The sequence below is a fragment of the Epithele typhae genome (genome assembly GCF_022376455.1).
Source record: "Epithele typhae strain CBS 203.58 chromosome Unknown BXZ73scaffold_79, whole genome shotgun sequence".
NCBI classification, from domain to species: Eukaryota; Fungi; Basidiomycota; class Agaricomycetes; order Polyporales; family Epitheliaceae; genus Epithele; species Epithele typhae.
Window position 1 is genome coordinate 1 of NW_025954270.1, and position 23,318 is coordinate 23,318.

Sequence of the window (23,318 nt, forward strand, 5' to 3'; positions counted from 1 at the left end):
GAACATACGCATCAGCTCGCGTCTGCAAGAGAAGAAAGAAAAGAGGAGCGGAGTGCCACAGCCACGATATGGCGGACGACGAGGATAAGAAGACAGAACACCAGCGCTACTCGTCACCAGACGGAACTCATCGTCAACCAGCGCCGGCTCACTCGCAACCGCGACAAAACCCCTCTTCATCTTCATCATGCCCTCCACTCTCGAACGGGAATCCGGTCGTATGGGATTGCCCTTCTACCTCTTCGCTACGATCCTCCTCTTCAACTTAGACGTCGCGGCATTAGCGCTCACGCGGGATCTTCGCGTCAACGACGATGACACGTGCGAGCTCCAAGTCACGCTTTCCGCCACCCTCCACGAACGCCTTCTTTATCTCCTCCGAGTCGTCCGCCTTGCTTCCAACGCTATCGTCCCTGACGAGATCGCCGCCAGCGCCGATGTGGACTTCAATCTCGCGGCTCTCTCCGAGCTCGGATCAGACTTTCCTCCTTTCCCCGTCCTCCTCTTCCTACAATGTTACCCGGACTACAACCAACTCTCCGGACCAACCCCTCGATCCGTCTGGGCGAAAACCTGGTACGACTACCAGCAATGCGCGCACGCATCCATGGACTGGATCGCGAGAGCCATGCGGACCTCGGTCGGGACTCACGGAGAGATGTCTGCTTGGAGGTGGACCCCGCATTCGTTCTCGCCCTCGTGGGTGATAATCGGAGAAGATTACGGCGACGTACTCTCGGCGAGGAGTCTCCAGAAGACTTGTCTAGGCGCGGATCTCATCACCGAGGCGATGCGAAGCCGTGGCATCCTTCGCGCCATCGCCAACGTCCTCGGAGTCGCCGACATCTACGTCCTGGTCTACTGCGACGACATCCTCGTTGTAAACGCGAACCCCGGCGTTCTTCACGGGTTCGACCTCGTCTCCGTAGTATCCGGAGTTATCACCGAGTACGAGAGAGCTCGTCGCCCCGGCCGGTTTCTCTGGACTGTCACGCCGCGGTCGACTACACATGGATTAGTACCGACTCTATCCATGACTCCGCTCGAAGTCGGCATGGACGTTGATTAGCTTACTCTGCTCCCTTTTACGTTCTTCGAGATTCGATTCTACGCTGGGGGAGGCATGTCATGGGACGAGTCTAGATTAGATTAGATATGTTAGCGTAATCTCTCTCTCTCGTCCGGATCAGTTCTTTGTTCCGTTCATGTATATAAACGCGCTCCGCAGGAGCGCGGCACGATCCTCACTCTACTCTTTACCACCATCAGTCCGTGTGTGTTTCTTTGTCCGTTCGTCCGTCCCTTAAGTCTCGTTCATCGCGTCGCCTCGAACACTCGAGCGACGATCCAAGGGCTGTAGCCTTCTCTCGAAGAGCGCCCTGTCTGAACAACTGAGTGACTACGACGATCGTCAGGAGGAATCCTACGAACCGCTTCGCTGGAACTTAACAGGTGTCCGGACCTCGAACGCTTGAAATTATGGATGGTGAACGACTACTGCCCAATGTACGACTCAAGCATACAAGGAATTGTCGAAGAACTCATTCCTGACCCGGTCTCGCCTTTGTGGGCAGCCGCTGGTGTGGTCAATCTCCCCTCCCTTCAAGCAGTGGTCGCCAACGTCGGCACGGATAGCTCACACATGCTCTACCTGGACTGCGTCACATTTCCTCAGAGTACCAGTCTCGACATCATTACGAAGGACTCAAAGCTTCGGGACCTTTTCACCGGACACGCGCTCCCGGCGCGGCGCATCCAAGAGGCGGACGCCATCCGCCTCAGCGACTCTTGTCAGCCGTTCAACTCGAAGTGGGAGACCGAGGTCGTGATGTTCAAGGGGGACGCGGCGTCGATCCGGATCACGCGCACTCGCTCCGAAGGCCCCGACTGCGACCCGCTGCCTGCCTCGGAGACCCTGGACGACTGCGTCGCACTGCTGCGCGAGCACGGCACGAACGTCGCGCGCCTCATTCTACACCAGCGAGGACTCTACGGCAAGCTCGACATCCTCGGCCCCTTCCCTTCCATCACGTCCCTCGAGATCGCAGGGCCATGCTTCGACGAGGTGCTTCCGGCGCTGCTAGTACGGTCTCAGTGCGCACCCAACACCCAGCCCGGCGTGGTGGTCTGTCCAAACTTGAAGAGCCTCGTCGTCTCGTTCCCACGCGACTACGGCTGGCTTCAGAGGACGATGAAGCGGAAACCGACGCGGTGGGAAGAGATGGCGGCGGTGACGCTGTGGGACGACCAGGCCGCGCTCGTGAAGGTGCTGGAGTCGAGGGCCGCGAAAGGACTTCGGTTGGAGCGCCTCGAGTGGCAGGCATGGGAGTGGGACAACGTCTGCAAACTCGAGGCCCCTCCGCAAGCAGTCGCCCACACGCTCATGCCTCGCCCGGGGCTGGTCGTACAATCTGCACTCGAGAAGTTCGTCGATGGGCCTGTCGTCTTCGGAGGGGTCACATATCTGGAATTACCCACGAAGTGATCTGTCTTTGCTTTTTGCATCGTCGAAGGCTCGACCATTTAGTATGCAGCTATGGGTGGTTGCAATGCTTAAAAAGATTCTCGATCACAGACGTACTCGCTGTTGTACTCGCTCTTCGTACAGTACGACGTGAATAAGTTTGAATATACGGAAGAGCGTGGCGATGACAACAGAGAAGCCTTCTCTGGCTACGTGTGGTTTTCTATGTTCTACACCCCGATTTGCCTCAGCTCTCAACTCTGCCAACCAACAGGCAGATGCACACGAAACACTGCCTGAAGGACTGATCACGTACCGAGACCACGGCGGTTCACACCTTATGTGCGCCTCCAGCTTCGGTCCACCGCAGGTACTTGCTCCCTTCCCGCCGCTCTCAGCCTTCCGGCAGTGCCGCCCCGTTCCTGGGTCAAAGCCCGGCGGCCCGATCCCAGCCTACGCGGAGAGAGCGTGGTTGTGCTGTGGTATCCAGGCGTCAGCGTGAGCCCAGTCCCGTTGATATGTACCCCACTGAACGTAAGGAGGTGTACGTCAAGATCTCGGCGGGGGCGATGGTTCAAGTTGCTTAGGATGCGGAAGGCGTCGCGGTTGTGAGGATATAGAGGCTGCAGACTTGTATGAGCACGGGCCGCAGATGAAGCGAGAGAGCGGACCTACATGCTTGTTCGAAAACTAGCGTTTCTCGGTGGCCGGGCGAAGCTGAATAGATGCTTGAATGGGCTAGTCACCAAGGACAAGACATCGCTCTCAGTTGTTTGAACGCACTGTGGGTTTACGAGGGCCGGTGCTTGAGGTTCCATCCTATTTCGAAATCCGAGATGAGAGCTACGTAGTACGCTCTGCAGGGCTTCCCAGTATCGCATTTGAGGCTTGGGGATGAATGAGAGATGGGATGCTAGTCTGTTGCTGACCCACACGAGAAAGTGGAGAAAACACAGGACGGGTTTATTATACCGCTGTACGCATAGTGTAACGCCGCACATAGCCCACTCTCTACCGCTTCCTCGCCAACCGACGACTGTCCGCTGCATGCCCACGCCCGTCAGCACACAACTAACAAGGACGGACGCAACGGACGCACCTGCCGACTTGGCCTTCTTCGGCGGCCCCTTCCCTCTCGCTTTCCGCTCCGCAACGTCCTCCAGCCGCTGAATCTCCTCAAAGTCTGGGATCTTGAGCTCGGGCTTCATGCGGTTAAACTTTGCCACCGTGAATTCGTCGGGGTAGTACTGGACCATAGCGGGGCCACGGAGGTGGGCGCGAAGGTACTTCGCGCCTGTGCGGATGCAGGTGGGGTTATAGGCGGTTTGGAAGATTTTGCAGCGCAGCTGCGTAAGCGCAGCCAGCCGTGAGGGTGCGACGCTTGTCATGGCGCGTCGTGGGCCCGCGAGGAACGAGGAGAGGGCGAAGGACGGTGGACACGTCGAGGACGGTCGAGCTGAGCGGCGGCAAGCGCGGCTGCAGCGCGCGAATCGAACACGTGACCATTTTGGCAGCGCGTCACGGTCGACGACTCGCGGTTTGCGGCCCTCTTTACGCCCTCGCGTCCCTCGTCCTTCTGCTCTCTGCTCCTTTTCCTCTCCCGCTGCTCATCTGCTGAAAAGGCAGCTAGAAGACCCCTTCTTACCAGCTGGATGATCCTCACGCCCCTCTTTCGACAGCGATGCCGACATAGCTTTCTCCTTGCTGCTGGTGCGCGTCTATTCTCCCAGTCGTCGACCTCTTTGCAAGACTCGTACGGCTCAAAGGCGCGTCGAAGCCATGATCATCGACCACCGAAGGTTCCCCTACCCCCGGACGAATTTCACCGTCAGCCCAGGAGGATAACGGAAAAGGAGAGGGCCCATTCCACACTGAATCCAAGGAGGCAGAAGGAGGAGCCTCCCGCGTCCAGGGAGAGGCCGCAAAAGGGGGAGCGGTCAGAGCAGGCGAAACCTCCAAAGGCACTCTATATTCCACCAGTCGAAATCCCGTCCTACTTCGCCAGATCCGTCAGAACCCGGTTCACCCACGTTTTCAAAACCTGTTGCACTCGACTCGCTGAGTTCGGTGTCGAAGAGCCGAGCACTGTGCTCGACGTCTACGCCCAAGAGCTGAGCGAGGGCAACGTCTTCCGGGTCCTTGGCTACGAAGAAGACCGTCTCAAGAGGATGTCTTTGGACCTGCACGAAAACTCGCGCGACGCCTACGAGAAGTACCTCTGCCAGATGCTCTACGAATGGGCGAGCCACCCCGAAGGCGCGAAGGCGCTTGCTCCCCACGTCTCCCCCGCCGTCCTCCAGCAGATGCAGACCCTCTTCCACGCCGCGGACCGCTCGCTCCTCGAGTGGGACTACACCGCCGCGCGTTACGTGGGCCCGCGCCGCTTCATCATGCACGTCGGGCCGACGAACTCGGGCAAGACGCACCACGCCCTCCGCGCCCTCGCCGCGTCCAAGCGCGGGCTCTACGCGGGCCCGCTCCGCCTGCTCGCGTACGAGATCTTCGACCGGCTCAACAAGGGCCAGATCGTGCCCGCTGGCATCGACGCCGCCGACGCGGAGCCGGACGCGGACAGCCACGTCGCCGACGCCGACGACGCGCAGCGGGACGTGGTGGTGACGAAGAAGGGCAACCCGCGCTGGGCGCGCGAGTGCAACATGATCACGGGCGAGGAGATGCGGATCGTGAGCGCGGACGCGCAGCTGCTCAGCTGCACGGTCGAGATGGTCCCAATCTCGTCCCGGTGGCAGGTTGCGGTGGTGGACGAGATCCAGCTGATTGCGGACCCGCAGCGGGGAGGGGCGTGGGTCACCGCGGTGCTCGGGTTGAACGCGGAGGAGATCCACCTATGCGGTGAGGAGTCGGCGGTTCCTCTGGTCGAGGCCATGATCAAGGATCTGGGGACACACTGGAGGTCAAGAGGTATCAACGCCTGACGCCGTTGGTCGTTGCGGACAAGGCTCTGGGGACTTCTCGCAAATTACCAAAGGCGATTGCGTCGTCACTTTCTCGCGGAGCGGCCTCTTCCACGTCAAGGAACAAATCGAGCAGAAGGTCAAAGGAGTCAGGTGCGCTCTCGCCTACGGACGTCTTCCTCCCGAACTCCGCACGGAACAAGCTGCACTCTTCAACGATCCGAACAACAACTACGACGTCCTCGCTGGAAGTGACGCTATTGGGATGGGGTTGAACCTGTATGTCTGTCGTTCCTTCATCACGAACCTGGTACTAATCGTCCCCGCATAGGAAAATCAAACGCGTCATCTTTGAGGCCGTCGAGAAATTCAACGGCAAGAGCTTCACACCTCTGTCGACATCGCAAATCAAGCAGATTGCGGGGCGCGCCGGTCGCTTTGGCCTCCACGACGAGAATCCGGCCGGTGTCGTGACTACATTGAAACAGGAAGACCTCCCCGCTCTCCGCGAAGCTGTTGCGGCCGCCTTCCAGCCCCTTCCGCACGGCTATGTGACCATGACCAAAGGGACCTTCAATGCCATCGTGAGCGCGCTGCCCGTGGGCTCGTCGAATCTCACCGTCGCTATGGTGCACAAGTATGTTTCGAAGCAGTCTCCCTTGTACGACTTCCAGTCACTACAGGACATCACGCACACTTTGAAGGCTCTCGACGATCTGAACATCAAGCTCCCTGTTCCCGACCGCGTCACCTTGAGCAACGCACCTGTGCCGTGGCGGGACCCCAAGTGCGCGGCTGCGGTGAAGAAACTGCTCCAGATCTTCTCGCGCAAATCGTATGTCACTGTCGAGGAGGTCCTTGAGCGCGCGCAGCTGCTCAAGCCCCTCAACGACACTCTGGTCATGCTAGAGGCGAAGACAACCCGTCGTTGGGGATGATCCAGCGTTCACTCAGCTCCCTCGAGACGATTCACAAACTGCTCGTCGTCTACCTCTGGCTCACATTCCGATACACCATCCAATTTCCGGACCGCAATAAGGCGTACAACCTGCAGCACACGACAGAGGCCGCCATGGACTGGTGTCTGGAGATGATGCATCTGCTGCGCAAGGGTCAAGGAATACCGCAGTCGCGGAAGCCCGGGCAAAGATTCGGCGTCGCAGACCTGTAGAGGCTAGCTCTGAGCCGATCGTACACATGCCACAGGTCGCATAAAACACCTGAATCGCTCACGTATGTATACCCTCGTCGCTCTTCGGGTCTTTTCTCATCGATGTGCCCTTCAGGTTGTCGCGCCGCGTCCTTCACGCACCCTTCACCCACGTGAGAGGTTGTTTGCCCTGCTTTGTCCGCCCGTCCAGCCCGGTTCAAAAGCTCGCTCCGAGCGGCGTCGTTGCCCATTCGCTGCCCATCCCTCCTCCCGGCCCCTCCTACTCACCCCGCTCGTCCACCCGCGACACTTCCGCTCCTTTGTCTCCGGCGACCCGACACACCCTACTTCTGCCCCATCATGTTACTCATCCCCGTAATCAGCTTCGTCTCGCTCGTCTTTGGGCGGCCCACTGGTACGCCCCTGATGGTCCGCACCCCCGCCTCCTCCCTCGAGCCCGGCACCCTACTTGGGCGACATTACATCATCACCGGCCAGCACGCCATCCACACCTCTTCCACCCCCCACCTCGCTCGCGCCGACCCCGCACCCTCCGAACGCAAGTCCCGCTCCGTGCCCTTCCCCAAGTACCTCCAAGACCGCTCGGACGCCCATTGGGCACACGCGCCGCGGGCCGCGTCCGTCGACGATCTCATCCCTCCTGGGACGGAAGCGAACTACGTGTCGCACGTGGGCCCGTTCGTGCCCTCCGATGCGAGTGAGGGCCCTCCCTACGGCCCCCCGCCTGTGGTTGCGTACACGCCGCCGTCGAACTACACGGCGGCCGCGTCGCCGAAGAAGATGATCAAGGCCAAGGGGCTCAAAGTCGCCGGGCCACACTCAGCGAGCGCGCTCTGAAGGCTGAGGAGGGCAGCGGCGTCGGCGCGCCCAATGTCTCAAGGGGATGCATAGTGGGATCTTACCAAGTACGTTAGATAATTGTAATGGACACCACGACTCGCGCATCATGACCTAGACCACCACTCTACTACATAGACCTTGTACATCTGTAAGGGTACTAATTGACGCGGCCTACCGGCCAGCTACCTGGATCTCTGTGACTTCTGCGGTGTGCTGAGGACACTCCGCGAGCGTTGGCGAGTTGATGGTAGGTGACAATCGTCGTCCTGGTGTTCTCAGTTGGCGTTCCCCTTGGCCTCTCCAACTTGGAGATATACTGCACGCCCGTTCAGGCTGTGCGTGGGAAGTCGATGTCATGGGTCGCTTGAGGTTCTATTTCCTTCTTCCTTCCGCCTTCTATGCCGCCGTCTTACAGCGCACGACGGGGCGCATTTTGAGCATCTCAGGCAAGCTTTGTCTCATGGGACTTGCGAGTTCTGGATTAACTTCATCGAATACATCCAGATAGACAGTCACATCGGGCGCGCGGTATCATATGGACGACCTCTCAGTACAGGTTGATATAGAACCTCCGACCCCAGGCACAGATATTGTCGCAGAAGAGGATACTTTGAGTACTCCGGTCGCGCCTGTCCCTGTGCGCCCTTTGTCATCCCTCCAAGAACGCAAGCTGGTTGAATACCTGGAAGAGCAGTTCCTCGACATCACTCGAAACTACAAGAAACGGTTCGAACCTCTTCTGACCTCCCGCCTCAAGACCGCCTTTCTCACCTAACGCCTTCTCCCACAGATCAGACCCATCGTCCTCGCTCCCCACGCTCGCAGCCTACCTCGAAGCCACCCACCGCCTCCTCTCGCTCATCCTCCAAATCCCCCCGGTCGACCCCTCGACCCCGCTCCGGACCACCCTCCTCCTCCGCCTCACGAGCGAGGTCCTGCAGTCCATCCCCGGCTACGCCCCCGACCCCAACACGCTCCCCGCGCTCCTCGCCTGGCTGCGCGACCTCGACGCCGGCTGGCTCGCCACCCTCCGCGCGGACGCGTGGGACTCGAACGCGTCCGCCGCGCGGCCCGCGCGCATCTCTTCGCCGCCCCCGCCCGACGCCGGCGGTGAGGACGCGCTGGACGAGCGCCGGCGCGAGGCGCGGGTGACGCGGCCGAGCCAGACGGAGCGGACGCGGCTGCGGAGCGCGCTGCTCGCCGGCACGGATGCGCTCGAGGAGTGGCTCGAGCGGCTTGACGCAGGGGCGCGGGGGAGGGGTTCGCAGATGCGCTGCAGCGGGTGGGGCTCGAGCGGGAGTTCGACGATCTGTTTGCGGGGACGCTGGCGGAGATGGGGTCGTTGGCGGGGAGCGAGCCCGTGCCAAGCACAAAGGGGATGTGTTGAACGGCCAAGGCGGATGTATGAGTAGAGTAGCATTTCAGGGAATTAGGTACGATATGGAGGAGTGTAGGATTAGTAGAGTCCGGTACGCTTGCGGACCTCGTCGATCGTCTTTTCGGTGATCTCCATCGCGCGCGCTGCGCCCGACTTGCTGACCGAGTCGAGATACGCAATGTCTCGGCGAAGACGCTCGAACTCGCGTCGCGGCCCGCTCATGAGCCCCTCCACGGCCTCCGCAACGTCCATCTTGAACTCGGCGTGGCTCCTGTTCGCGTAGCGCACAGCGACGTCTTGAGGCTTGGCGTCCTCGCATGCAGCAAGGATGTCAACCAAGTTGGCAATTCCGGGACGCGTGTCGGAGTCATAGGAGATCCCCGTGATCGAGTCGGTTACTGCCCTGCGGATCTTCTTGTTGATCTGCTCAGCCGAATCGGTGAGGAGGATCCGGGAGTTGACATCAGGGGACGACTTCGACATCTTCGACGACGGGTCCTTTAGCGAGAGCACTCGACATGACGTCGAAGCTGGTTGCATGTGTTAGACTCAAGGGGCATGGCAGATGAAGGAGCACGTACGAATGACATGGCGAGGCAGAGGGAACACTGGCGGGTCGTCCTTGCCCCCCTTGAACGTCTTGTTGAAGGTGACCGCCAGGTCTCTGCACAGCTCGATATGCTGCTGTTGGTCTTCACCAACTGGCACGTGCGTAGTCCTGTACGACGGTGAGCATACCACCCGTATACATATAGCGGGATCATACGCACTTGTAAGCTAAGATATCTGCGGCTTGCAATACAGGGTAGGTGAAGAGCCCAACGTTGAGGAGAGACTCGTCTACCTCCGAATCATCGCGGGCGTTCCGAGACGCGGCGAGCCTGGACTTTCCGAGATTGTAGGTAGACACGCAAGACAGAAACTGCAGTATATACCTTCCAGGTGGTCATCCTGTGCAACTTCCCCATGGGTGTGATGCAGTTCAAGATCCAGGCAAGCTCCGCATGGTGCCGGTTCTGTAGCAGAGGTCAGAATACGCGAGGATGCAGAGGATGGAGCACACCCACCTCGTCCTGGTGGAACACAATCGACCGCTTGGGGTCAATCCCACACGCCAATAGAACGGCAAGTATCTCTCTCCGCGCAGCGCTGAGTTCCTTGGGATCTTGAGGTAGCGTAAGGGCGTGCCACCCGACGATCGAGAAGATGAGCTTGTCTTCTGGTGCGGCTTCTCGCTGAAGCTTGACCCAGTTCATGAGCGCGCCGAGCATATTGCCCAGCTATATACGTGATGTTGGGAGGGAGTATGAAGCAGAGCGCGTGAAACACGTACGTGAGGCATTCCAGTGGGCTGTATCCCGGAAAACACCACCCTTGGATGGGTAGGCCGCGTTTGAGACGCGTTCTGCGCGACATCCTTGGTATGGACGGTGCGCCGCACATGACTAGGGCTATGAGAGAGCAAGCATGAAGGAAAGAGACTGCGGGCGGCACCACGGACGTGCTGGCGGAGGAGAGACATGGGCCGCCGCCACTGGCCACAGCGCTTGCCGACGCGTCCCGGAGCGCGTTGGGTGGCGCAGTCACTGCTCTTGCCTGGACTTCCATCATCTCACCCTCCAGTCTCTTTCTCTCTTAGCCACGTTCCCTGGGCTCTACTCCTCTGTTTCTTCCCTCTGGTCTGGGCTCTCCAGTGCTTTTGCTACGATGTCCGACTTCGACGATTGGTTCGACATGCCCAGTGGCGACGATTTCGAGGATGTAACAGGGCTATTTGTTACTGCAGGTCAAGGTACGTCTGTTATCGCTCGTCGAGTACATCGTCGTTCTCAAGGCCCCTCTTTGCGCGCAGAAATGGAACCTGAAGAGGTCATCCTCATGGACGGCATGACGCTCATGGATGCAATGAGTGCTTTCGAAGTGCGTAAAACGCCACCGTCCTAAGGCTCGCGCTGCCTGCTCACACACGGAAACCATAGATCGGAGAGCCTCGTTTAGACAGCGGGATGATCCTCGAGGAGCAGCGCCGCCCACCGTTCGACCCGCTCGCGCCCTTGTTACCGGAGGAGGTCTGCTGGATCCTGGACCGGACCTTCGCGTGCGAGGTGAATCCGGCCCTGCGTCGTATCTACCGCCCCTATTTCATGTCTTTCGTTTGTCGGTACAGATGGAATGGCATTCCGGGAAGACGCTCTCCCAGAGCGTGTTTACCATTCTCTTCGTCCACCATCTGCCGGACATCAACCCTGAGTACCTCATCCCCGAGGACGACGAAGATCCGGCGAGGCCGCGATGGCTTATTACCATCGTCCTCCGCGCGGGCGTTCTAGGTATGCTCAAGTGCTGCGACCTCGCGTGGCGCGAGCTGTCGAAGAACCGTGTGCAGGATGTCCGTACCCGCCGTGCGTCGCGTTGTGTGACCATGCTCAGACGCGTTTTCAGATCGAGGACTGGCAAGGGGAGAAGTGCGACGTGTCCTTGCTAGAGGGAATCAACACCAGCGTGGTTCTGCACATGCTGGACATCGCCTGCGACTGGGTGCGGCAGTCTAACCTGTCGCCGCAACAGGTTTCTGCGCTCTGCGATAGGCTGGCTCTGCGGAAGGCAAGCTCATCGCACTCTCACTTCACCACTCCTAACTTGATGTTGCATTCAGGCCCTCATGGAGCTCTACAAGCTCGAGCCCCTACGAGAAGTCGAAAACCTACCGTTGGCTTTGGCTGTAGCCCAAGGGCTCATCCACCGTGTACGGTCATTGCCACAAGAGCTGCCGCAGGGATCCTCTGCGCTACTGGTCATGGACCCCTACATTGCACGGCGACTACCAAATTTCATGCCAATACGCGTCACTGAGATGCCACCGCCAAATCAAAGCTGGGATGTCCTTCAAGACTTCGTCGAGTACTGGGTGACTATCGGGCAACTCGTGACGTCGCCGTCACTACTCAAATGGAAGGTTGGACCTTGTTGTTTCTCCGTCGAGATCGAGTGATGTCACGCTTCCCCAGGTCCGCGGAGATTCGTGGATTGCACTGAACAGGGAACCACCGGCCGCATTTCACCGTTCATCACTCCAGGCAAGTCTCCTTTGCAGTTTTTGACCATGCTCTCATTCCTCTACAGAGTCTCTTCTTCGACTCTGGATTCGTGCTGGGTTCCCATCGGACAACATGGCTACTTGAGCGGTATTTCTACGAAGCCCTCGGGACGCCGTACTCGACCATTTTGGCCGCGTTCGAGCGCAGCGCTCCCTATATGCAAAAGGCAACGATGCGAGATGTTATTGAGCGACGGATCGTCAAGGTGGGTTATCCGATCAAACTCTCGTTGCTCAAGGTTGACTCCGTTCCTCAGTTGATGGTCCCCCACATTCGATCGAGTTGGTACAACCCTCCGCGACGACGACGACACCTGATGAAGGAGGTCCTACAGTGGCATATGTTGTATGATGTGATGTTGAAAGACGTTGACCAACACCGACCACCTGTGAGTATTCTCACAATATGCCATGAGGCACAGTCTTCATCAGAGACAGGACGCCGACGCTGCCGCCATCCTCAAAGCCATCCCTCAAACGGCACTCATGCGGCGATTATCAGCATGTCGAGAGGTCATCTTGTCTGGCTTCCAACAAGAGCTATATGCGCCTGATGAGAAGCCGATCGCATACTGGCGCCTTGCAAACGTCCTTGAGGCACATCTGGACTGCATCGAAAGATTGCTTCTTATAGTCCCACCAGGTTCGTCATTCCCCCCTTGTTCGTTCTTCATCAGCTCATCAGACGACCAGGTACTATGGCCCACCACGAGCTTATATTCCAATCCCAGCATCTCGCGGCGCTGCAGATGATCTCGGTGACTCTCGTTCCTGTGAGCCTTCCGGCTGCCGATTTATGTTGACGATGTGGAGGCTAACTCCTCTGCTTCGTAGCTGACAGCTAACTGTATTACGTCGCCGTGGTCCCGAATTGCTCTGAACTTCATGCGAAGATACAAGTGGCTGTTCGCGCCGCAGTTCAACGACCTTGTGCCAGCGGAACCTGTAGCGGATCTCACGCGATTCCCGCAACAGCTGGACGAAGCCGTGCGGGACCTTCACTACTCCCCTTCCGAGACCTTCAAACTGGCCCAAAACATCCTCTCGCGTCTCAGCGAGTCGCCGCAAGAGTGGGTCGGACATTCAGCCAACGGCCGACGAGAAGTAAGGGTCTTTCATTTCCGTCTTCGTTTATATGTTCACCTTCTTTCTGCAGTATTTGCAAAAGCTGGCAGATGTCTGCGAGAACCTCACACAACATACTCCGAGGAGCCAGCTTGAGCTGCCCAATTTCAACCATAGGACGTTGAAGTGGATACCCGAGGTGCATCCTTGGTTTCCGACTGTTCCTCTCTCGTCGTGACCGACGACTGCGGCGCTGTCGACCGTAGTGGTGGATCTATGCGCGCCGCACCGCGACTACCTAGATTGTACAACGTAGATGGTAGGTTGTATGCTTGATTATCGTGCAGTTTCATCTAGAATCGGCCCGGACCGCATCTTCGCCGGACCGGCCCGTGGGTGCCAAAGTTGAGGCAAGGCTGGGCAAAGTTCAAACGACTTGTTCTGCATCCTCCACGACGTCAGCCTACGACTCACTTGTTGCGATGGCCAGCCATCCTCCAGTAGCACTCACGATTGCAGGTTCTGACCCCAGCGGAGGAGCTGGGATTCAAGTCAGTATCTGACCGCTGTCATCTCGCAGCGATTAATGTTGATGGTTTTTCGCAGGCTGATCTGAAGACGTTTACCGTCCATGGCTGTTACGGAATGGCTGTTATCACTGCGTTGACAGCTCAGAACACTCAAGGCGTTCAGGCCGTACACCCTTCCCCTCCCGAGTTCGTAGCTCAGCAGGTATAGCTAGTCTCAAACACTCTAGGCGCCTACGAATGACTCACATATGGCATTTCCCCATAGCTCCGCGCGGTGCTGGAAGACTCCAACGTTCACGCGCTCAAAACAGGCATGCTCTACGACGCCGCGACCACCCGCGCCGTGGCACAGACGCTGCGCGCACACTACTTCTTCTCCCCGGACCCGCTCCTCGAGCCCCCGCGCGCCGGCCGGCTCCAGCTCGTCATCGACCCCGTCGCGCTCTCAACCTCTGGCCACACCCTCCTCACGCCCGACGCGCTCGAGGTGCTCATCTCCGAGCTCCTTCCTCTCGCCGCGCTTGTCACCCCCAACGTTCCCGAGGCCGCGCTCCTGCTCGCCTGTGCACACCCGCACGACCCCCCACCCGTGATCGCGACACTCGAGGACATGGTCTCCGCCGCGCTGGCTCTGCGCGGCCTCGGCCCGTTCACCGCTTTGGTCAAGGGAGGACATGTCGCGCTCACATGGGCGGACGTGCGGCGCGTGCTCGGGGCGCGGCCCTCGGTCGAGGTCGTCCAGGACTCGTTCCTCGACGATAACATGGAGATCCTGCGCGCGAACGAGCCCGGGGGCACGCGGTGGGACCGTGGGTCGGGGCCGGTGGTTGTGGACGTCATGTGCGGGGGGACGTTGGAAATCATCACGTTGTTCGTGCGCCCGAAGATCGAGAGCACGAGCACGCATGGGACGGGGTGCACGCTGTCGGCGGCGATCGCCGCAAACATGGCGAATGGACTGACTGGTGAGGGTGATTGCCTTCAAGGAATGTGACGCTGATGTTCGCCGCAGTGTGGGAGGCGACGAGGAGGGCGACGGTGTTCACGCATCTCGGGATCGAGACTGCGTTCCCGGTCGGGCTCGGTAATGGACCAATCAACCACCTCCACAGCCTTTCGAAGAGGCTTGTTCCTCCGTAAGCTTTGTTCGAGTTGATCGTCGATGGGTGCTGAAACATCCCGATTCAGGAAGACGCTCAACAACCGCCACCCTCTGACACGGATCTTGATACGCTCTGCCAGCTCGACATGGAAGGAATACGTGGAGCACGAATTCGTGAAGCAGCTCGCGCGCGGCACGCTCAAAAAGGGGTGTTTCCTCCACTTCATCAAGTCCGTCGTTCCCGCCATGCTCTGCTCTTTCTCCTGCTGAACTCTTGCCAGACAGGACTATCTGTATTTGAAGTACTACGCGCGAGCATACGGGTACGCACTCTATCATCTCTGGCGGTTTTCTCTCACGCGTCCGCAGCTTGCTCATCGCGAAGTCCGCCACATACTCCTCCATCCAGTCCGCCACGCAGACGATCATCAACATCCTCACCGAGATCGCGACGCACACCACCTTCTGTGCCCAGTGGGGCATCACCGAAGCCGACCTCGCGTCGACGCCCGAGTCCCCGAGCACGACTGCGTACGGCGCGTACCTCCTCGACGTCGGCCTGCAGGGCGACGGCGCGAAGCTGGTCATGGCGCTCGCCGCGTGTCTGCTCGGCTACGGCGAGGTCGGGCTGTGGCTCAGAAAGGAGGCGGTGCGGCCGGCCAGTTGGGTCGTGCTCGAAGGGAACCCTTACCTGCGGTGGATCGAAGACTACTCGGGCGAGGCGTACCAAGGCGCGGTACGTCTCGGACTCGGTGCGTACCCGCTGCTCTGGGGAATCCGGGACGATCTGACGGCGGGGTTGCAGAGACGATCGAGACGTTGGCGGTGGAGAACCCGCCGAACGAGCTGCAGTTCCGGGAGTGGTGCGCGGTGTGGGAAAGGTGCACGCGGCTGGAGAAGGGGTTCTGGGACGCGTCGCTGAACTTGCTTTGATTGTCGTTGCGTTTCGGCGAGCGACTGACAGAATACACAAATATGTATACATCTCGACAATCGAAGCCACAATAAGACCTTGCCCTCCTCCTAGCCTCGAATGTCCAACAATCGTACTGCTGCAAGGGAGCTCCTACGCGCTCTGGATACCCCGAGCCCGGGACACCAAGCTGCCGAGATAGCGCCCTCACTTGAACCGAAGCCGTCCGGTCGCCTCCACAACCACCGGTCCGTCGACGCAGCCGCGCAGGTCCGCCGGCACCTCGCACGCGCCCCCATCGAGCTCCACCACGCCGTCCGACGCCCTCTCCGCCGCCCACTCGAGGGTGACCTGCAGGGACTGGAGCCGCGCGGCGCCCAGTCTGGTCCGGCACGCGAGGATGTACGCGAGCGGCTTGAAGTACCCGTCGCGGACGTGCGCCGCGGCCGCGTCGAGCTGCCCGTCGACGAGCGGCACGCGCAGGCGACACGCCTGGTCGACGAGGATCGTGAGCTTGAGATGCGCCAGGCGCGGGCAGACGATCCGCGGCTCCTCCCCCGGCGCACGACAGGACTCGTCCATGAGACCCCCACCGTGGTCAGTAAACAACGTGAAGACGCCCACGATGGGGCCGTACAGCTCGAGCGCGCGGAGCTCGGGGAACGCGCGGAGGATGGTCGCGAAGTGCCAGCGCTGTTCGCCGACGGCGGCCTGGAACATGCTGCTGAGGCGGAGGCTAGTGATCGGCGCTTGTTGGAACGCGATGAGGAACGTTGGCCGATCGAGGGCGAGGCGGGAGATAAGGCGAAAAACAGGTTCATCATAGGCTAACACGAGTAGCGAGGTGAGACCTCTGTCTCCGCCTACGTCCTCGGCGACGAGAGAGGTGATGCGAGAGAAGGCGTGTTTCGCCCAGGCGGGATTTCCGTCCAGGAGATGTAGAACAGTCGGATGGAAATAATCCAGGACGTCGACGAAGGCGGAGGTGGGGAAAGAGAGTATGGACATGGTGGCTTGTATGCTGACTTCGCCTAGAAATTGAAGTCTGAGAGTGCTGAGCAGTGGGAAATGAATGGGGCGCCGGGAGCGCTGGGTGACCGTTTCGTCGGGAGGAAGGTCGACCAAGAGCCCGTGTTCTGGTAGGCAGATGAGACTGAGATCGACAATGTGCGGACAATTGCGCAGCGCGATGCGGATGTGGTCCATTGTGTACATCACAAGGAAGGGACCCAAGAGCTCAAGGATGCGGAGAGTACCGGTGGCCAAGAGTGGAAAATACCACAGCGGAGCGACAAGCTTATGGAGCCGGGGCATTCGAGTGCGAGAGTGTTGTGGAGGAAATGGAGAATCCTTGCATATCTCAGGTGCTCTTCTGTTGCATCTTTGAGGTGTTCCTTTGCCCGGACGGTGATAAACGCGCGTAGTTCATCGTGCACGGAGAGAGCTCTGATACCATCCGCGTCTTCGAGTGGGAGTTCGTTGACTAGACACCAGGCCTCGAGCGGCAGGACCGAGACCATTGCGAAGGGATCCACTATATACGATGGCGTGAGTCTTAGAGGAGCAGTAGGGATGGGCATCGTCGACCTATTGGTATGCTTGGTAGTGGTGGTAGTGGTGGAAGAAAGCAAGGTGTGCGCGACAATTACGGTCGACTCCAATGTAAGAGGCTATGTACCTCGATCGACGTCCCGAGTCAGTACAGTCCATGCCTCGGCAGCCGGGGGTTGCATACCATAGGTTACCCACAACGCTGACCGCATCTTGACATGCCTGTAGACTGTACAGCATGCTGCAGCGGTATCGTGGTATGTAAGTGTGGATGGTTAACTCATGCATATAGTCTATGGACGGTCGCAGTGGGAGGCGTTGAAGGTGCGGGCGTCAACACAGGTCAGCACGCGCATTGGGTCGGTCTCGGGCGTCCTCCGGTCACTTGGTTTCATCCGCCCAGCTCTCAGCTCTCATCTTCATCCCCCGCACTCTCTGTCCTATCTCCAGAAAAAGTTCCGTCCCGTCTCTCTGAGCATCTGGTCCAGCATGCCATCTCGCGCGCTCACCCATCGAAGACGGGGCAATCCGCACATGGAGTTCACGTCTCTTCGAGACGACCTTTAGAGGGGCCATGGATCCTGGAGTGTCCCATGCAGCATGAATCTAGGAGGCTGGTTAGCGCAGCGCTGCTAAGGGTACGTTTGAGCGTCGCATTCCCCGTTCTCTTGCGTTCCCCAACATCCGAATCAAATATCCCCTCGCATATACGCTCGCCCCCCGTGCGGTTCTGGAAAGGCCCCGACCCGTCGTTTGAGCTGTGTTTCTGCTTTTCCGACACGCTCTTACACTCTTTTTGTAGCCAATTCCGCGTCAAACCTGGACAGCCGAGCCTGAGCAATCCGTGAGTGCACAAGTCGCATCTGCGCACCTCCTTTCTGAGCCTTTGATCACGCGTAGATGCATTCTCGCGCAGTAGCTTTCGACATTGCGTAATCCCGCGACCCCGCGGTGGCAGTCGACGCCCAACTGGTGGCGGCTGCGCTTCCGCACCGCGTGTAGCCGCCGCGGCAAGTTCATGGCTCCAGAACATTGTCTATCGACCGATCAAACCCTCCGGTAGGAGGCGGAGCGGATGGATTGGGCGGAAACGGGTGGCGGCAGTGCGGAGCGGAGCGGAAAGCGGGTCTCGAGCCAAGGTAGTCGCCTGCGGCCAAATTCGCAACCGCCCGGGTCACTATTTAAGATCCTACCCAAGCCACCACAGTCACCATCGGTTAATTCTTTCATCCTCCTCTCACCGGACTCTCCATTACCAACGCAACCCGTCGCCGTTCGCGCCAATCGCGCCCTCACTCCCCAGCCGTCCACCACCCTTTACGGCTCCATCCAGGTAGATCTGTTGGCCACCGTCCAGTTCAAAACCCAGCATCAAAATGCAGTCGCTTCACATCAACCATTTCCTCAGTCTCCAGCGCCCTGATGTCTTCGCTCCCGCCGCCGCCGGCATCCCCGATGTGTCGACCCTCGCGGCCCATGACTTCGATGTAGACACTCGCACTGGGTTCATGCCGCCCCAACCCCCGATCGCCCGCCTACCCGCCGCATGGGAGCTCTGGGAGGCCACGCTCGACGATGCCATCAACAGCAAGCTCGAGCTCGTTGATAAGCCTGGTATTTCGCAAGATGACGAAGAGCGTTCGGCGCATTGGCGGAGCTCGGTCCGAAAGGTGCGGAGATCCCTTCACGGTACTTTTGGGGGCAAATCTGATGCGTCATGCATCGCTTGCAGCTGCCCATCCTTTGTACTGAGGAAGTCAAGGCATCCGAGATCCTTCTCCGTCGCGGGCACTGCGTGCTGGCCTGGATCATGCACTTCTACGTGCACACGACGCCGGTCTCGGAGATGAGCATCCACATCCCAGCCCCCGTCACGGTGCCGCTCCTTCAGATCTGCGCACAGCTCCAGTTGCCGCCTGTTCTCACCTACTCGGACGACGTTCTCTACAACTGGGCGTTCAAGACCCCGCCCGCAGCCAACACCCACTTCGAGCCCAAGAATGAGCTATACAACCTCCGATGCAACACGCTTTTCACCGGCTCGACCGACGAGGAGGAGTTCTATCTCTCGTCTGCGCGCATCGAGCTCCGCGGCGTGGAAGCGCTCTCGCTCATGCGCGCGATCATGGACGAGGCCTTCGTCAACGACGCGATCGCCCACCGCCGCATCACGTCGTACCTCACCGAGCTCGCGGGCGTCGTCCGCCACTGCCGCCAGTTGCTCGGCGCGGTCCGCGAGGGGTGCGATCCCAGCACGTTCTACCACGAGATCCGCCCCTGGTTCCGCGGCTGCGACTCGGACACGCGCGGCCGCCGGTGGGTCTTCGACGGCCTCGAGCTCGACCCGAGCCTCGAGGTGCCCACTGAGCTCTCGGGCCCCAGCGCGGGCCAGAGCTCGATGATCCACGCGCTCGACATCTTCCTGGGCGTCGATCGCTACTCGCACTCGAACTTCAAGGCCGCCACCGCCGCGCCAGCGACCCCGCCTGCATTCCCGCCCCCGCTCCAAGCGTCCTCCAGCTCGTCGTCGTCGTCGTCGTCGTCCTCATCCTCCTCGTCCGCCCCGGCGACCCCGCTCGCATTCCCGCCCCCGCTCAGGGCGTCCTCCGGGTCCTCTTCCTCTTCTGCCTCGTCAGCCCCTGCGAGTCCCGTTCCCGCCTCCGCACACCTCACGCCCGGGTCCGAGTCCTTGTACGACTCCGACTCCGAACCCGACTCCTCGCCCACTGTGGCGACGAAGACGCCGGTTGCAATCCTCGTGCCCCTCCCCCTGCCCACCCCAGCGCACGCCGCGACCCCCTTCCTCACACGGATGCAGAAGTACATGCCGCGCCACCACCGCGCGTTCCTCCGGCACCTGCACACGAGCCCGCGCCCGCTCCGGCAGCTCGTCGAGGCCGCGAACGACGACCGGCTGCGCGCCGCATACGACGAGGCGGTGACCGCGCTCAAGGAGTTCCGCGACGAGCACGTCCGGATCGTCGCGCTCTACATCATCGTGCCCGCGCGCCAGGGCCAGGGCGCGGCGGTGAGCACCGGGGCGGGCGTGCCGAAGGGCACTGGCGGCACGGACGCGTACCAGTTCGTCAAGGGCGTGCGCGACCAGACTGCGGGTGCGATCATGGGCCCTCGAAGGGTGTGAGATGGAGTTCGGCCAGGGCGGAAAGTTGGGAGTTTAGATTATGGCGGTATACTTATATGGGTTGCTTCGTTCGCCGTGTTGGAGGAGCTCGTGTTGTAGTGCCTCACGCAATGCAACTATCGACGCTTTGCTGTGTATGTCGAGTGAGACTCACATCGCCTACTGGCTGTGGTATGTATGGCCGGCTAAAATGAGTTGCCCCTTAATGAACTAGTTCCACCCGTCTGACGAAAGACCGCTCGACTCGCTGAATTCGCCGGTTCCTCGAGGTACGGACTCGGGGTTGGGAAACACGCGGGGTGACAGCGGCAGGGAAGGCACGGCTCGGGAAGATCCGGAGGACAGCAGGACTGGGCGCCCGCGGATTGTCCCTTCCCTGCTCTCGTCCAAGCTGCTCCCCGCCTGCCACACCCACACCGCCTGCGAGCGACTTCTTGCCCCCACGCCCATATGCTCCCCTACCCACACACGTCGCAAGTTGCCAGCATGAGCCGCCCCCCGCCGCTCACCTGCTTCCGTGGATCGCGGTCGACGGAGCACAGCGCGCACAGCCGACGGAAGACACGGACATAGAACAGAACCTTGCTGATACATTGAGCCCTTCGGAGGTCGCTAGGCCTTTTATACGGCCACCCCTCGCTCTGAAGACGAATGCTGCCGGCCCCGACTAGCTAGTGCTCGCGTTGCAGCCTCCCATGGCTACACTCCGCGACGCTTCCATGCTCTCCACCGACACGGTGCCTCCCGGGCCCCAGATCGCCGTCCAGAGCTCCATTGCTGCCGGCCTCGTTGGCACGACCGTCGGCTCCCTGTGCGTATCCGCCTTCCGACCTGCCAGTCCTGCTCGTGACGTGACTGACGTCCCCGGCCCAGCTTCTACGGGGTCATGCTCCTCCAGGCCCTCATGTACTTCTACAAATACAAGAACGACCAACCCATCCTGAAGCTCATGGTGCGCTTCGTGACAACCCGGCCTTGGCGCGACTTCTCACCTCTTCCTTCTAGGTGCTGGTCATCGTGTACGTACTCGAGACATCGTCTGCTTTGTACGATCGATGTTCAACTCCACCCTGGCGCCCATCCAGCTTAGCGGAGACTGCACATGTGGGCATCTCCATGCACGTCGAGTAAGATCGTTGCGTCTGGTGGGATCTCTGCCCCGCTAAAGGCCTCCCACCCAGATACCACTACCTCATCAGTCACCACGCTGACCCCGACGCGGACAACTTCGCTACTGTGTGAGCCTCTCCCCGGTCTAGAACGAGAGTAGCGTGCTGAAAGCGCGACATTTGCAGATCGATAATCGTACGTACACACCGTCGTCCATAAGAAGGGAACGACGCTGACATTCCTGCTGGCGCCAGCTGCTTGCCCCTGTCTCGGTCAGCCACCTACACAGGTTTCCGCCGAGATTTCCACTGATCCCCCAAACAGGCCTTAGTGATCCTCATTTCGGACATGTTCGTGGCATTTCCGATTAACTTTCGAGAGTGCGCTAACCACCGTCCGCTAGCTTTTATGCTCGGCGTGTGTGGTTATGTGGGTATAGGAACTGGGTCGACCTGTGGGTACCGACTGACGTCGTCTTCAGTCAATCCTCCGTACCGGATTGTGTTCTTCGCTGCATGGGTAAGATTCACAAACGTAGCGTGCCGGCATCGCACTGACCCTGTTGGTGTAGGCCTCATTTGTGGGCGCGGGAACAGGTAGGCATTGTATCAACATCCGCAAGCATTGCTCCTGACGACTCCGTTACTGCGCGTCCAGGATTTGTGCTTGGTGAGTAATGTGGCATCAGATGACGATGATGTGAACTCACCTGTAATGTAGCCGCGTTTTTCAAGCTGTGCGTGCCGTTCCGTTGAGATTCGGACCGACGCTTACCCACACTGCGCAGATTGATGAACAGGACATACCAGCACTGGGTCGCAGTCAAGGTAGTTCTTCATAGCTCGCTTCGTTCGCTGTCGCTCATGCGTCTTCGACAGTGGCTGACCACTGTGGCGTTTGCATGCGCTGCGGTCAGCGATGTGTTGGTCGCCATTTCTCTCGTGTATCATCTCTACAGACAGAAGACGGGGTTCGGGCGGTATGTCGGCGAACAGCACTTCGAGCAGATGCGTTTCTCATCGTTCTTGCAGCACCGATAGGCTCGTAGACACACTGACGACATACGCCATCAACACAGGTACGTAGGCGAGCAACTCGTACTGTCCTGTCAGCTGAATGAACGCTATCATAGGGCTTGTAACGAGGTACGACCGAATGCTTTGCGCGCATGGCTACGAGCTAAAGGGCTGCTCCAGCTTATCCAGCCTCTTCTGCGTCATTCTGGTGAGCTGCGCCTCATCTTGGCGGTCCTGTACGTGATATTGATCGACCGCACAGTCCGTGCTCGAAGGGCCACATCACCTGTACCTCGTCGCGCTCAGCGTGGTCACCACAAAATGTGAGCGCGTCTCGCTCGACGCACTCCCCTGGCGGCGGTTCTCACTGTATCTCTCCCTCCCAGTCTACGCCATCTCGGTGCTCGTAACGTGCGCTTTGCCACTTCGTCACCCCCACCTCTGAGTGCTGACGCCCCCTCCCACCTGCGCAGACTGAACTCGCGCGAGTATTTGTCGGCCAGGCTGCACGGCCGCGCAGAGGCCGCCGACGCGACGGAGACCGTCGTCTTCACGACCGTCCCCTCCTTCTTCCTCACCCAGTTCCGCTCCTCCTTCTGGACCCGAACCGCGACCCGCCCCCGTACAGATATAGGTGCGCCTGCTGCTGCCGTGCGCGCTGCGTCTGTCGTCCGCTGACCGCGCTTCTCCTCCACAGACACCGAGCTCGGGGTGTGACGCGCCTAAGCCTAAGCCGGTGGCTAGGCCCGGACTCCGAGCGGCGCACGGATTGTAGCACTACGCGGACTCTTGCACTGTAAAACACCATCCACATTATACTATCGCTCCCGCCAGCGCGCGCGGCCGCGACACTCGTCACTGGTGAGACATCGTTCTCGAACACGCCGAAAGATTCGTATGTGATATACATACATGGGCGATGGAGGATACGGGCCCGCGGCACCTGGCTCCGCAGCCCGGGAAACGCGAGAGGCGCGAAGGGACAGGAAGAGGAGATGATGCCGGTGCCGGCTGCGCGGGGGGA

At 59.8% G+C, this 23,318-nt stretch overlaps 11 protein-coding genes across 11 annotated transcripts; 8 read left to right on the forward strand and 3 right to left on the reverse strand.

Moving 5' to 3' along the window:
- Positions 1-187: 187 nt before the first annotated feature.
- Positions 188-2,485, forward strand: BXZ73DRAFT_106209 (uncharacterized protein; the record flags this gene model as incomplete). Its single annotated transcript, XM_048016546.1, has 2 exons — positions 188-948; positions 1,453-2,485. 2 exons carry the CDS (start codon positions 188-190, stop codon positions 2,483-2,485), a joined length of 1,794 nt encoding a protein of 597 aa, XP_047872869.1.
- A 990-nt stretch (positions 2,486-3,475) lies between these two features.
- Positions 3,476-3,852, reverse strand: BXZ73DRAFT_92631 (mitochondrial ribosomal subunit S27-domain-containing protein; the record flags this gene model as incomplete). The annotated part of the gene is made up of 2 exons (XM_048026429.1): positions 3,476-3,507; positions 3,564-3,852. 2 exons carry the CDS (start codon positions 3,850-3,852, stop codon positions 3,476-3,478), a joined length of 321 nt encoding a protein of 106 aa, XP_047872870.1.
- A 391-nt stretch (positions 3,853-4,243) lies between these two features.
- Positions 4,244-6,550, forward strand: BXZ73DRAFT_92632 (P-loop containing nucleoside triphosphate hydrolase protein; the record flags this gene model as incomplete). The annotated part of the gene is made up of 5 exons (XM_048026430.1): positions 4,244-4,291; positions 4,354-5,386; positions 5,424-5,658; positions 5,711-6,278; positions 6,323-6,550. 5 exons carry the CDS (start codon positions 4,244-4,246, stop codon positions 6,548-6,550), a joined length of 2,112 nt encoding a protein of 703 aa, XP_047872871.1.
- A 339-nt stretch (positions 6,551-6,889) lies between these two features.
- BXZ73DRAFT_106212 (uncharacterized protein) lies at positions 6,890-7,387 on the forward strand (the record flags this gene model as incomplete). The annotated part of the gene is made up of 1 exon (XM_048016547.1): positions 6,890-7,387. The coding sequence occupies one exon, from the start codon at positions 6,890-6,892 to the stop codon at positions 7,385-7,387; it is 498 nt and encodes a 165-aa protein (XP_047872872.1).
- Positions 7,388-8,021: 634 nt separating this feature from the next.
- Positions 8,022-8,622, forward strand: BXZ73DRAFT_34734 (uncharacterized protein; the record flags this gene model as incomplete). The annotated part of the gene is made up of 2 exons (XM_048017855.1): positions 8,022-8,116; positions 8,181-8,622. Coding segments are annotated over 2 exons (537 nt in total), but the record flags the coding sequence as incomplete, so codon positions are not given.
- Positions 8,623-8,846: 224 nt separating this feature from the next.
- BXZ73DRAFT_54426 (tryptophanyl-tRNA synthetase) lies at positions 8,847-10,290 on the reverse strand (the record flags this gene model as incomplete). The annotated part of the gene is made up of 6 exons (XM_048021167.1): positions 8,847-9,298; positions 9,350-9,486; positions 9,539-9,654; positions 9,704-9,784; positions 9,836-10,048; positions 10,102-10,290. The coding sequence occupies 6 exons, from the start codon at positions 10,288-10,290 to the stop codon at positions 8,847-8,849; spliced, it is 1,188 nt and encodes a 395-aa protein (XP_047872874.1).
- Positions 10,291-10,475: 185 nt separating this feature from the next.
- Positions 10,476-13,168, forward strand: BXZ73DRAFT_92634 (Mak10 subunit, NatC N-terminal acetyltransferase-domain-containing protein; the record flags this gene model as incomplete). The annotated part of the gene is made up of 13 exons (XM_048026431.1): positions 10,476-10,560; positions 10,621-10,688; positions 10,748-10,873; positions 10,936-11,157; positions 11,211-11,372; positions 11,425-11,724; positions 11,777-11,845; positions 11,892-12,071; positions 12,123-12,254; positions 12,304-12,508; positions 12,559-12,638; positions 12,700-12,969; positions 13,022-13,168. The coding sequence occupies 13 exons, from the start codon at positions 10,476-10,478 to the stop codon at positions 13,166-13,168; spliced, it is 2,046 nt and encodes a 681-aa protein (XP_047872875.1).
- Positions 13,169-13,412: 244 nt separating this feature from the next.
- Positions 13,413-15,495, forward strand: BXZ73DRAFT_54422 (Phosphomethylpyrimidine kinase-domain-containing protein; the record flags this gene model as incomplete). The annotated part of the gene is made up of 8 exons (XM_048021165.1): positions 13,413-13,481; positions 13,537-13,662; positions 13,726-14,425; positions 14,473-14,596; positions 14,649-14,792; positions 14,844-14,885; positions 14,932-15,314; positions 15,368-15,495. 8 exons carry the CDS (start codon positions 13,413-13,415, stop codon positions 15,493-15,495), a joined length of 1,716 nt encoding a protein of 571 aa, XP_047872876.1.
- A 187-nt stretch (positions 15,496-15,682) lies between these two features.
- Positions 15,683-16,681, reverse strand: BXZ73DRAFT_106216 (uncharacterized protein; the record flags this gene model as incomplete). Its single annotated transcript, XM_048016548.1, has 1 exon — positions 15,683-16,681. One exon carries the CDS (start codon positions 16,679-16,681, stop codon positions 15,683-15,685), a length of 999 nt encoding a protein of 332 aa, XP_047872877.1.
- A 1,721-nt stretch (positions 16,682-18,402) lies between these two features.
- Positions 18,403-20,168, forward strand: BXZ73DRAFT_92636 (Indoleamine 2,3-dioxygenase; the record flags this gene model as incomplete). Its single annotated transcript, XM_048026432.1, has 4 exons — positions 18,403-18,696; positions 18,759-19,582; positions 19,713-19,717; positions 19,810-20,168. The coding sequence occupies 4 exons, from the start codon at positions 18,403-18,405 to the stop codon at positions 20,166-20,168; spliced, it is 1,482 nt and encodes a 493-aa protein (XP_047872878.1).
- A 695-nt stretch (positions 20,169-20,863) lies between these two features.
- BXZ73DRAFT_106218 (uncharacterized protein) lies at positions 20,864-23,011 on the forward strand (the record flags this gene model as incomplete). The annotated part of the gene is made up of 22 exons (XM_048016549.1): positions 20,864-20,979; positions 21,042-21,120; positions 21,174-21,187; positions 21,254-21,295; positions 21,350-21,406; positions 21,464-21,473; positions 21,533-21,550; positions 21,603-21,628; positions 21,682-21,707; positions 21,760-21,797; positions 21,850-21,874; positions 21,936-21,947; positions 21,999-22,014; positions 22,066-22,105; positions 22,157-22,257; positions 22,310-22,356; positions 22,411-22,423; positions 22,475-22,502; positions 22,557-22,617; positions 22,681-22,705; positions 22,768-22,928; positions 22,992-23,011. The coding sequence occupies 22 exons, from the start codon at positions 20,864-20,866 to the stop codon at positions 23,009-23,011; spliced, it is 975 nt and encodes a 324-aa protein (XP_047872879.1).
- Positions 23,012-23,318: the final 307 nt, after the last annotated feature.